Genomic DNA, 12,934 nt, shown 5'->3' on the forward strand with positions numbered 1-12,934 from the left:
AATCTTGTTACTTGACCAGCCCACCCTCCTCCAGTCTTTGATGTCCTTGATGGTGCCAGTCATCACTTGTAATATGCTATACTCTCTGTGCCCACCAGACATATTTTCGTTAAGGTCAAATAGATTAAAATCTATTTCTTTTGGCCACATTTTATATCCATTTTCTCTTTCACATTTTCTTGTATATGAAGATACCTTTGAAGCTGTTTCTTTTTAAAGTTATGTTCTAAATAATGATTTCTTTTGATTTTTGTTATAATGGTTTAATTCCAGAGGCATACTTTTTTTTGTTTTGTTTTGTTTTTGGGTGGACCTGTGATTTTTTTTTGGAGTTCCCAGATGAGGAAATTCCCTCCACTAATGCAGTATGGCAACCTCCTGGACAACTTGGCATCTTAGAGTTTCCTGGAGTCACACAGCTTGTATGTGTCAGGATTGTCCAGTCAATTAAATTAAGAAACACTTATTAAGCACCTGCAATGTGCCAGGGACCACATTAGTTGCTCAGGATGCAAATACCAAAAAAAAAGAAACAGTTCCTAGTGTTGCATTTTTTAGAGGGGAAAAACATGTACAAGTATAATAAACACAAAATAAATACGAGGGAGTGTAGGGAGGAGAGACTTCCTATAACTAGCACCAAGAAGGAAATAAGGGAGTCTTTGAGATGCAGGGGAGGAGGGAGGGCACTGCAGCTGTGGTGTGTGCCATGTGTCTGAGCACAGAGCACATGCCAGTGTCTGAGTGCAAAGAAGGCCACAGGGGAGGCACTGAGAAATAGGTCTGGACCATAGAGTATTACAACAGTCTCCTAATTGAACTCCTGACTTCTAATTTCTTCCCTCTCTAATCCATTCTCCACACAGTTTTCAAAATAGTATTCTTAAAGGGCAAGTCTAAGTCATTCCCTTGCTTAAGACTCTTAGGTGGCTTCCCATTAAACCTAGGATAAAAGACAAACTCCTTAGCTTGAAAAGAAAAGCCCTTCACAGTCTGGTTGAGTCTGTCTTTTGGGATTGTTGCACATTCCTGGCTTGCACACATTCTTTGTTCTGGCCAAACTGACCTTCCAAATGTCCCCTTAACTCAGCATTTCATCACCATGCCTTTGTGCAGCATCTTCCTTATGCCTGGAATATGTTATACCTTTCTTAAAGTAATAAAAGAATTATAATCAGCATTCACAAGTACATTAGTATGTAAGTAATTGTACCAAATGTGGGGAGAAATCTCTATTTTAGAATCCTCTAAAATTGAATAGATGAAAATAATAAACCTTTTTTTAAAAAAAATTTACTGAACTTCCGGTTTCATTGGTGTGTGGAGCTCCAGCAAGGAAACTTCTTCTGCTGTTCTGAAATTTATTTACAGAGTTGTCTGCTACCCCTGAGTGGGTGAGTGTCTCGATGGAGGGCAGAGAGCCAGAGTGTGACTGGGTTAGGCCTCGGAGTCAGAAAGTTTAGAGGCTGGCTTTTTGGCCACACACCTGACATCCATTTTTTAAAATCAAATTTTATTTTATTTTCAGATCTGCAGTCTCTCCCTCTCACCTTCTCATTCACAAAGCAAGAAAAAATCCCTGTTATAAATATATATAGTCAAGCCAAACAAACTCTCACATTAACCATACCTGACATAAATTTTAACAAAATTTAAAAAAAACCATGTTTGCCTAGTGTACTTTTCAAAATCAGAATGTTTAGGGGCAGCTAGGTGGCGCAGTGGATAGAGCACCGGCCCTCAATTCAGGGGGACCTGAATTCAAATCCAGCCTCAGACACATAACACTTACTAGCTGTGTGATCCTGGGCAAGTCACTTAACCCCAATTGCCTAACCAGAAAACAAAAACAAAACAAAATCAGAGTGTTTGCTCTGTTTGCCTTTGATTTTGGATTTTGTCTTTTTTTTTTTTAAACATATCTTACTTATTTTGCTGATCTTTCAGTTTTCATATGTCATTCCATATTTCTTTATAAAATTGTCATTTTTATGGTGTTGTCATATTACATTACATTACATTAACATAGAATAATAGCCATTCTCCAATTGTTAGGCATATAGGCTATTGGTAGTTACTCATTATTATAAATAAAGTAGCTATGAATTATTTTTACAGATAGATTTTTGATAATGTTAGGATAATATTAACATTAGGATCACTGGGTCAAAGGGCGTATCAGCTTTGTGAACCTTTATGGCATATTATCAGATCATCTTCCTAAAAAGTTTGGTCTCCTGCTCTTCAGGTAATATAATAGAAGGCTCATTTTTATTTTGTGGATTCTTGGCAGTATAATGACTGCAGTATAGAATTTTGGATTTTTTTTAATGTACATTTCTCCAGTCATTAGGGAATTTGAACAACTTGTCATTTTTTTTGTTTGTTTTGTTTTTGTTTTTTTTTGTGAGGCAGTTGGGATAAAGTGACTTGCCCAGGGTCACACAGCTAGTAAGTGTCAAGTGTTGCCTGGTCTGAGACTGGATTTGAACTCAGGTCCTTCTGACTCCAAGGTCAGTGCTCTATCCACTGTGCCACCTAGGTGCCCCCTTGTCGTTGGTTTTTAACAGGTTAGGGTTTTTTTGTCATGAAAATTGTATATTTATATTCTTTGACTTTTTTGATATATAATTATACTAATAGACTGATCAGTTCCTTAAAATTTCTGAATGTCAGCCCTGATCTGATGTTTTCTACTAATATTTTCCCCAGTACATATATATATTTTTTGTCTTAGAGGTGTTCTTTCTTGCCTGACAGTTTTTTTCTGTGTATAATCATCCATTGATTTTTGTCTCCAATAACTGTTCTTTTTCCAAGTGAATTTTGTTATGATGTCATGCAGTTCTGTGAATTAGCCTTTTGGTATTATAAATTTGGGGAATATTGGTATTTTTTCTGTATTTCTTTGCAGGATAATACCAGTTAAGCTGTGGCAGAAGTTCAGGTGAGAGGTGATGAAGGCTTGAGTTATGGTAGTATCCATGTGAGGGAAAGTGAAGGAGACAGAGTGAGAGATTGTCATGGAGAAAGAATAAGAAAGACTTATAACCATGAGGCAGGGTGGTGAGTGGTGATAAAGAGTTAAGGACAAGTCATATTGTGAACCTGAGGGACTAAAAGCATGGCATTACCTCCACAGAAATAGGAAGGTTTGGAAGAAGGATAGATTTGTCAGGAAAGTTAATGCATTCTGTTTTAGATATGTTGAATTTGAGGTGCCAGTGGGACATGTCTGCCCAAAGGTATTATTTATTAATTTCAGGACATCTCTTGGGGTATTTTAGATTTTTTTCTATTTCTGTACATGTGGCTTCTGGTCCTTTACATTTTCAGTTGATAGTATTTGGTTTTGTAGCTGTGGTGGGCTTCATTTTGTTCAGTTTATCTTTTGGTGAAAATTTTAAAATATAGAAAGATGGTTTTTGTTTTTACATTACATAAATTTCTCGTGGTATCCTATCCCTAACCCTTCTAAGAGAACCATCCCTTGTGGTAAAGAATTCTTAAAAAGAAGGAAAATGAGTTTCACAAAACTAACTAACATGAGTGGATTAAAAAATAAACATTTATCAAGCGTTTACTATGTGCCAGTCACTGTGCTAAGCCCTAAGAATACAGATTTTTAAAAAAGAAACTCTTCCTGCCCTCAAGGAACTTACATATATGGAAATCATGGTGTTATGTGCAGTATTCCACATCCATGATGTCCCACTTCTTCAGCTAATCAAAGAGGGTCTTCTCATGTGTCTTCTTTGGGGCCAGCCTTGGTGATTATGATTTTGATTGTTTCATTGTTCTTTTGATATACACTGGTCTAGCCTTTGTGGATGATGTTTTCCTGGTTCTGTTTACTTCATTTTGCAACCTTCCATCTTAAACTTTCCGTGCTTCTCTTTATTTTTTTGTTAAAATGTAATAATTACTTTATGTGGTTATTCATGTTTCTTCTTTTTGGTGTTTCTCTCATTGTTTTTTGAGGGCAGTTTAATGATCTGGGCTCTCTCTTCACTGTCATCTTAATAACAAGTTCCATAGCATAAAATTTTACAAAGAAAATGAAATAATTTCTCAAAACTTTCCATTCTAGATTCGCTGGGACCTGATGTGCCACATATTATTAATACCAAACTCCTCAAGAATTTTACCAGTTTGACTTACAATAATGGCAGGTAAAGAAAAAGGATGTTTCTTGGATTAATGCCTATGAACAGTAGGCAGGGAAGAAAAGCAGCATATTGCACACATAGTTTATTTGGTTTAAAATTGACTTAACAGTGTGCCTAATCTAGTAATTGTCTTAACAGTGCATTTTATCTTTTCAGTATTTAGCAGCTCGCTGAGAACTAATTCCAGTGGGTCATTAAGCCTTTCACACCTCAGCTCATATACCTTTTGCTCATAAGTTTGCACAAAAATTTTTTTTTCCTGTATCCCAAACTTCAAAAGTAGAGAATTCCAGTGAAGCAAACCAACCTCCATCAGGTTGGAGGTGCATTCTATGGAATTCGTTCCTCCAGCATTAGAAAAGTTTTTGGTAAGAGAGGACTGAACCCTGTAACATATTATAACCTCTGTGTTATGTTGTAATTATAATAAAAGTATACAGTCTGAAATGCTGTCACAGTTCTTTTTTTTTTGGCTAGGCAGTGGAGTTAAGTGACTTGCCCAGTGTCACACAGCTAGTAAGTGTCAAGTGTCTGAGGCCAGATTTGAATTTAGGTCCTCCTGACTTCAGAGCTGGTGCTCTATCCACTGTGCCACCTAGCTGCCCCTTTATTTATTTGTTTGTTTCTTTTGTTCATTCATTCATTCATTCATGGCCAAAGTTGTTTGTGGTTTTTTTTGTTTTGTTTTGTTTTTGGTGAGACAGTTGGGATTAAGTGATTTGCCTAGAGTCACACAGCTAGTGAGTGTCATGTGTCTGAGGCTGGATTTGAACTCAGATCCTCCTGACTCCAGGGCTGGTGCTGTTTCCACTGTCATAGCTCTTAAATGCTAGCTTTACCTCTTGGTTGAAGTGAACATTGAGATAAGTATACACTCTGGTGTTTATTTTTATTTGGGTGCCTTTAAAAGGAAAACGTCTTATAATTTTAAAGTGATGAGTGAATTATTTTCCTGTTAACTAAGAAGCAGAAAACAAGAATGCAGGATGACGTTTTAAAATTTTGTTCTCAGTTAAAAGTTTTCTTAACTCCAATGTATTCTAACTTTCCACAGTTTACGGAACTTGATTTCTGACTCAATGAAAGCTAAAATAACAGCCTATGTAATTGCGTTGGCTTTGCACATTAATGATTTCCAGACTGACCTGACGATGTTACAGAGGGACATGAAACTCACTGAAAAAAGGTGAGTTTGATAACCTTTCGTTGTATGATCTTCTCTTACATAATAATGTCATTTTAAAATGTTTCATTTATATTTTCATATACTTCCATTGTTCAATATAACTCCCAATCCAGAGAACCATCCTATATAATAAAGAATTAAAAAGGGGACAAAAAAAACATTTGAAGAAAACTCAGCAACACATGTCATGTTCCACATCCATAGGCCCCCACCCCTCTGTAGAATTGAAAAGGGCTACATTTTTAAATCTCTTCTGTAGAGCAAAGCTTGGTCATTATAATTAGTGGTCCATTTTGATTTTGTAGGTTTTCTTTCTACTTAGATGTGTACGTCGTTTTCCTGGTTCTGGGTACTTCACTTTGTGTCAGTTCATATAAGTCTTCCCATACTTGAGGACAGGGAGAGGGGGGCAAGCTGAATCTTAGATTAGATTTCACTCCAGCCTCTGTGAATTTGTACCCAGATGATTAACTTTGCCATTATAATGACATGAAGCATGGAAGGTTAAAGGTCAGTAGATGGCTGCCACAGGGTGCAGAGGTGGCATGAGATTTAATGAAGAGAGCACAGGACGTGGATCCAGTTACTCTCTTTTATGACTTTGGCAAGGCTTTTTCCTGCTTTGTGTCTCAGTTTCCTAATCTGTAAAATGAAGGTAATAATACTCATATTCTGTTGGTGTGAGGAAAGCTTTTTTAAACATTAAAATATTTTGGAACTGTGAATTATTAGTATTATTATCGTTATCATTTTTACATTTCTAATAAGGAGTAGTTAGCTTTGGTATGTTGTGTGGCACTAGAGTAGACTCCTTTTCCCAACCAGATATCTAGAAAATGCTTTTAGTTACATGACAGCTACACGGGAGAGAGTGTATGTGTCTTTGAAAATCCATTCCCGTGACTGAAGATTTCAGAGCCTCCTCTTGACGTCTGTAATTTTGCTCAGTTCAACCCCGAAAACACTGAGTGTCTGCTATGTACAGAACTCTGTGGCAGGTGCTCAGGGAGATACAAAGACAGTCTTGGTCCTCAAAGAACTCTTATGGGTCTGAGTAAGTCTCCTTCAAACAACCCTAAAGAAATTAATTTTGTTGTTGCACCTTTTCAGAGTGTCACTGGTCAGTTGTCCCATGTTAAGCACCTGTAGATCACGGAACCCAGTTTTGGCCACTGTGGCATTGTTTCAGTCCTCAAGGCTGTGGTGACACTGTGGCTAGAGTGCCAGGCCAGAGTCAGGAGGACCTACATCAGATCTGGCCTCAGACACTTACTAGGTGTGCAACTCGGAGCAAGTCACTTAACCTGATCTTCCTCAGTTTCCTCAGCTGTAAAATGGAGATAATAATAACACCAACCTCACCGGGTGTTGTGAGGACCACATGAGATGTTTATGAAAAGTGCCTAGCACAGTTCCTGGCACTTAGAGGGTGACATAGAAATGCTTATTTCTTTTCCATTACTTAGAGTGACAGAGAGCCTGCTATTCCTCTTTCCAAAGTCATGTTTACTCTAGGGCAGGGGTGGGGAACCTACAGCCTTGAGGCCACATGTGGCTTTCTAGGTCCTTGGGTGTGGCCTTTTGCCTGAGTCCACGTTTTACAGAACAAATCTTTTCAATAAGGGGGCTGTTCTTTAAAGTTTGGATTCAGTCAGAGGGCCGCACTTGAGGACCTAGAGGGCCACATGTGGACTTGAGGCAGCAGGTTTCTCACCCCTGCTCTAGAGCTTCATAGAAAGTAGCTGAAAGAAGAGGAGGATTGATCAGATTCCCATTACATTCTACACATAGTGGCAGTCTCACTCTAAACAAGTGATCTGTGATTAACTGCCACACTCAGGGGGAAAAAAAACAGGCTCCATGCATAAAATTATAAATTTGATAGGATCATTGAAGGGTATTCTTTGTAGCCAAGTTGTTGAATTTTAGAACATTTGGAGATGAGATGCTCCTCAGGTCTGTGTCTTGTGTTAGGTCTCTGCTGCTATCCCCAAGGTCAAGGGGCTGGTGGTCTCAGATTGGCCAGTGGGGGAAAGAGGGAAGCTTCCCAAGGGGCTTGTTGGGAGGAGCTGAATGGGACCCCCTCGGGGTATCGGGGAAGGCTGTAGGATTAGAAATGGCTTTTCAGGGACTGGGAGGCCTGCTGTCTCAGACCAGCCTTTGGGTGGGGGGCAGGAGGGGTGAAGGAGAAGTAGCAACTCAGAACCCCTCCTCAGGCGGCTCATAAGCTTTCTTCTCATTTTATACAAAAAGGTCCCATGTCTGACTTCTATTAGGAGTGCTTCAGGTTTTCTAATTGCCAGGATTTCTAAGACAGTAATTTGATGAATTTGACAAGGATGGGAAGGGAGACTTATCCTTATTTCTGCTTAAGATATAAAATCTATAATCTACAAGTTCTAACATGTTACAAAAAGTTATTTCACTTGGGCTTTTGCGATGTAATACAAAATAGTAAAATTTCTTAAATAATCAAAAAACAGTCAAAACATCCTAAGGAATTTTTCTTGTCTAACTAGCTTGACAAATGCCCAGATAAATGGTCTTGGGTCTTGCTGGTTGAAGGGAGAACAATCACCTTTGAGATGAGGAGTAAGAGCCTTCCCTTTGGATCCTAGAGGGGAGGGTAGAAGACTAGCACAAACATTCTAATGTTAGGGAGAAAAGGCTCAGTTTACCAATGCATGTATACATTCGCTAACAAGCAATATCAACTGTGATATGTTCACAGAGGAAGGCTGGCTCTTGCAGTTGTAAAAATCCTAAATTGCAAACACATCCTTAGATCCATTATTGACGAGGCTGTACAGCTACAGAGACCAGCTGCATTGGAAAGCATTGCAGTAGTTAAAAGTGGTACTTGGCCCTGCTATCACATGTACCTTCCCATCTGGGAGTACATTGCAGATTTACAGTCAGCAGTTTGAGCACATCCATCTTCCATAAGCTACAGCTATTGGCAAAGCAATGAAATTCCAAGGACCCGAGCCACTTAGTGTGGCTGCTGCGCTGCTGTAGACCTGCAGAAGTGTTCTAAATGTGCTTATGTTCACACATGGATTTTTGAGACCTGTCCAGGTAACTGAATTCTTTGACATGATGAATTGCCTGTGTTATTTCCAAAGGTGAAAGCAGACTTGGAGTCTGCATAAAACAACAAAATGCTGCCTCGTTTCAGTGACAGCCCAGTAGATGAAAATCTTTGGTCAAAACTGTGAACTGCCTTTGTGGTGTCATTGTCAGCGATCTAGGAAAGACTCAGCAGTGGAAGGCTGATGGATCAGGGACATTAAGTGAGGCCCCTTGACTGACTGACTTTATGATGTTTTTTCCTTAGGATAATTGAGATTGCAAAAGCCATGAGGTTGAAGATTTCTAAGAAGAAGTTGTCTTTGGAATCTGGAAGTGAAGAGGACCACAAAATGGGAACTTTGTCTATCCCCCTGCCTGCCTTGCCTCGTAGAAAAAGGACTTAGAGGCACATTGAGAATTGGGGTTTCAAGGGAGACTGCCAGACCAAAGAGCAGAAACCCTGGCCTGCCCCAGCTGGGCATCTGTTTCTTGATGACCCTGGTAGTTCCTTTTTCAAGAAGCCATTTGCCTTTCTGTATAGCCAGAGACAAGCACCTTGGTCTTGTGGGACCAGATGATTTGTAAAAATGGTAAATTAAATGATATTTTAAAAAATCAAGGGTTTCATTTTGTTCTGATGATTCATATCTTATTTATATCCTTACCTTCACATTTTGATATTCAGTTATTATGAATGGGAGAGTTAGTGGAAATCGGCTCGATAATCCATTCAAGGAATGACATAACAGCTACCTGTGGAGACTATGCCATAATCCATCTTTTTCATATTGACTATTTGCCCCTGGTTTTCATGGGTCCTTGTTAACCTCTCTTACTTGCAAACTTTGTCCCCTTCAGCAGAAATGTGCAGATGAAACATCTCAAGTGAATTTTGTTTTTCTGTCACTAAGCTCCCAAGGGGTGGGGAGGTGGAGGTTGGGGAGGGGAACAGTATGACCATGAATAAGTATGCTCATTTTCCATCTCTGGGACAATAAAAAAGAGCATGTTCTTTTTCTACAGAAAAGATTTCTGATATACTTGTAGGGAAAAGAATGCTTCTATGCAGGTTTTAGTTTAAAATTCTGATGGATTTGACACTTTGAGGCCTAATTTCAAGAAGTCATTCAACCAAAACATAAGACCAAGCCCCCACCTCTGGAAGATTAATGCCAGCCCTTATATAAGTTGGGAAGCTGCCTCTCCAGTCACCCATGAAATGAGAGATTGTTAACAGGGAAGAGAGATTGTGAGGGCCAGGAGAAACTTTCCCTAGGTAAAGATAGGTGTGCCTCACTGAAAGAAATAGAGTCCTAAAGGTGAACCTGAAGGTGAATTTCTGAGTCAACTAGATTGTCAGCATTAGACAAAGGACTTGGTGGTGATCACTGAGAACCAACATGGGTTCTGTAAGAATAACACTAAACTAACCTGATTTCATCTTCCGATTTGTCAGTCAGTCGTTTTTTAGTCATGGCCTACTCTTTGGGGTTTTCTTGGCAGAGGTACTAGCATGGTTTTCCATGTACTTCTCTAGCTCATTTTACAGATGACAAAACTGAGACAAACAGGGTTAAGTGACTTGCCCAGGGTCACGCAGTTAATAAGTGCAGTCACATTTTAACTCAGGTCTTCCTAACTTCAGGCCCAGCATTCTATCTATCTGCCACACCACCTAGCTGCCCTATGTCTCCTGATAGGGTTTGTTAAAATTAAATTATTTTAAATTTAAAAAAAAATTAAATTTGGAGTCAGTGGATGCAGCTTTGAATTCTAGTTGAATTTCTTGGTCTTCAGATTCTTAATCCATTTCACAAACTGAATGGGAAGGACTGGATGATTATTGAGGCCCCTTCCAGCCCCAACAAGCTATGTTCAGCCCCTGCCCACCTGTGTTACACTCTAGTGAGGGAAAGAAGAGAAAAGGCAAAACACAGGATTACAGAAGCCTTGCCTCATCCATTTCTGCACCCGCCGCCAGAGATGACTGACGCAGTCTGGAACGGTTTTATGAAAGGAATAGAATTTTAACAGGGTAAAGGGGTGGGTAGGATTTTGGAGATGGTTAATTGATTGTCAATATGAATAACTGCTTTAGCTTGGTCCAAGAGATAATAGCCAGTCATTTCTGCACCAATACAATGGGCAAATCTGTTCTGTAAAATTTGGATTCAGGAACTAGAAGGCCACATGTGGCCTCAAGACCGCAGGTTTCCCACCCCTGCCCTAACCACTTAGTAGCCTAATAGAAAGTCCTCAAATCCTACTGAAGGAGAAAAATATATATACAAAGCAGATGGTCTCATCCTGTCAATAACAACTACTTGTCTCTGGATAAGAGACCCTGCAGTTTAGCCTAAAAGGACTTCTTTCACAATTGTAACTGTCTTGGTCCTTTCCTTTTGTCTTCTGCCCTTGAACAGGGAATGTTTCCTTATAATAAAACCTGCCAGTTATTCCATGTACTCCCCTTTTCTTCCTTCGCTGTTGTCTTTCTTTGCTTCTGTGAAATGCTTCACATACCTGCCCTAAGTTTCCAACAGAATACTGCTGAGAATAGGCCTGAAAGGATATGAAAAATCAAACTGTTGTTTAAGTTGTTTGGTTTTTTTTTTTTTAGGCAATGGGTTAAGTGACTTGCCCAGGGTCACCCAGCTAGTAAGTGTCAAGTGTTTGGTCTGAGGCCGGATTTGAACTCAGGTCCTCCTGACTTCAAGGCCAGTGTTCTATCCACTGTGCCACCTAGCTGCCCTAAACTGTTATTTAGCAGGAGCAGTAACGCTAATCAATTTCTTTTGTTTTCAGTTTGGTCTCCTATCTTTGATCCACAGTCATTAGACCGCTGTTGATGGATACACTTGTCTTAATAGGTCCAATTCCCCTCAGTTGAGAGAATTCCCCAGTTTGTACACAGTCATACAAAGTCCTTTCCCCACAAAAACCCTGGAGGTGAATGTTTCCAGCTTCATTTTATAAACAGGAAGCAGAAACTGAAGATTAAATTATTTGCTCTCAGCAGCATTGCTAGTATGTGATAGTTTAGACTCAAACCCAGATTCCCTGACTTAAGTCCAGTTCAGAAGGAGAAGGGGAGAGAGAAATGCCTAGATGTCCAAATGTCAATTCCTGTCCTCTTCTTCCCTCGTATATCTGACTGATGCCAGTGTTCTTCTGCTCCCCATCTTTCATGAGTCTTGGCTTTATTTGTCTTTCATGAGAGCCCCCTGCCATCTCTAAAAGGGGGACCCACCTCACCTCATCCAGTTCTCCAAAGTGATATAGTGGAAAAAGTTCCAGACTTGGTGTCAGGAAATCTGGGTTCAAACATCAGATCCAACATTTACCAGCTGCTTACCCAGGGACAAGTCACGGATCTTCTCAGGACCTATTTCTTCATTATAAAATGGGAATAATACTTTCACTACATACCTCACAGGGGGGTTGAGAGAAGCTTTAGATTTCCATGTGAATTTGTGTGAAGCTCTCCTGGGAGCTATGTACCCAAGTACCAGTCTTCCAGACTCACAGGCAGTTCTGTAGTGGAATTTTGAGGCTAATAATAATAACCATCATTTATATAGTGCTTATGATAGGCCAGACATTGTGCTGAGTGTTTTACACTATCTCATTTGATCCACACAGCAACCCTGGAAGGGAAGTGCAGTTTATATGAGATCTTTTCCAACAGAAAAAGACTGTCATCACATGCCAGTTCTTGAAATGATTCATGGTGTGAATGGCCAGTCACCTAGATAGCCCATTATGAACTCCCAAGGAAATGGCACTTTATAGTCTAGTCCAACCCATACTTGAAGAAGATTCCTATCTATAACATATCCAATAGTAAATTCTACTTAACTTAGAAACTTATCTAGAGCCAAAATCCTATCTACAGAAGCCAGTATGTTGCCAAGTGAAATGTGGTAAGGGCAAAATCTGGGGGTAGGGGGAGGCAGAGACAGACAGACAGAGATCTAATCTAATTTTAACCCAGGGCTCCAACCTAGGCTTTTTGCACAAGACTCTCCTCATTAGCGGAGAGATTATTTGATGCTTCATCATGTCTGCATCAGGATTGGAGTTGGGAGAAGATGGCAGGAGAAAGATTTTTCTGGCTTCTAACATTCCCAACCTGTGTTCATCACAGCTATGAGAGGCTTTGAGAGAGGACACACAAAGTTCCTGGAGGGGAGAGACTCTGGGAGGAAGCTGACATATACAGGAACCAGCCTACCCATTTTCCCAGTTTGCCATACTAGATTTTAGGGAAGTTCCCCTTTCAGTGAGATTGGGGCTCTTGGTTGAGCTATCTTCCTGCCAGGGTGAGAGCTCATTCACTCTGTGTATTGTCTGGTATATTCTGGGGTGTTCAGGGAGGACCAGCAGCTTGGGTGTCCACCTGATACTCAACTCTCACCTGTAGTTCTAACAACCTGTAGCATTCTCAGTGGCCACACCCTAGTAAAACTATCTTGGCAGATGAGGGTAACTGACAGGCTTCAAACCT

The 12,934-nt window shown here is 39.9% G+C and overlaps 1 protein-coding gene across 2 annotated transcripts in view; it reads left to right on the forward strand.

The window, feature by feature from the left end:
* The window catches only part of POLR1E (RNA polymerase I subunit E), a 31,491-nt gene extending 22,445 nt beyond the window's left edge, over positions 1-9,046 (forward strand). For both annotated transcript variants that reach the window (XM_021004616.2, XM_078153040.1), the window contains 3 exons: positions 4,091-4,172; positions 5,224-5,355; positions 8,693-9,046. In XM_021004616.2, coding sequence (XP_020860275.1) covers positions 4,091-4,172; positions 5,224-5,355; positions 8,693-8,831 — 353 coding nt within the window. In that variant the 3' untranslated portion in view covers positions 8,832-9,046. The remainder of the gene's footprint in view (positions 1-4,090; positions 4,173-5,223; positions 5,356-8,692) is intronic.
* Positions 9,047-12,934: the final 3,888 nt, after the last annotated feature.

The sequence above is a fragment of the Phascolarctos cinereus genome, unplaced genomic scaffold, assembly GCF_003287225.1.
Source record: "Phascolarctos cinereus isolate Bilbo 61053 unplaced genomic scaffold, phaCin_HiC Scaffold_4;HRSCAF=312, whole genome shotgun sequence".
Lineage (NCBI taxonomy): Eukaryota > Metazoa > Chordata > Mammalia > Diprotodontia > Phascolarctidae > Phascolarctos > Phascolarctos cinereus.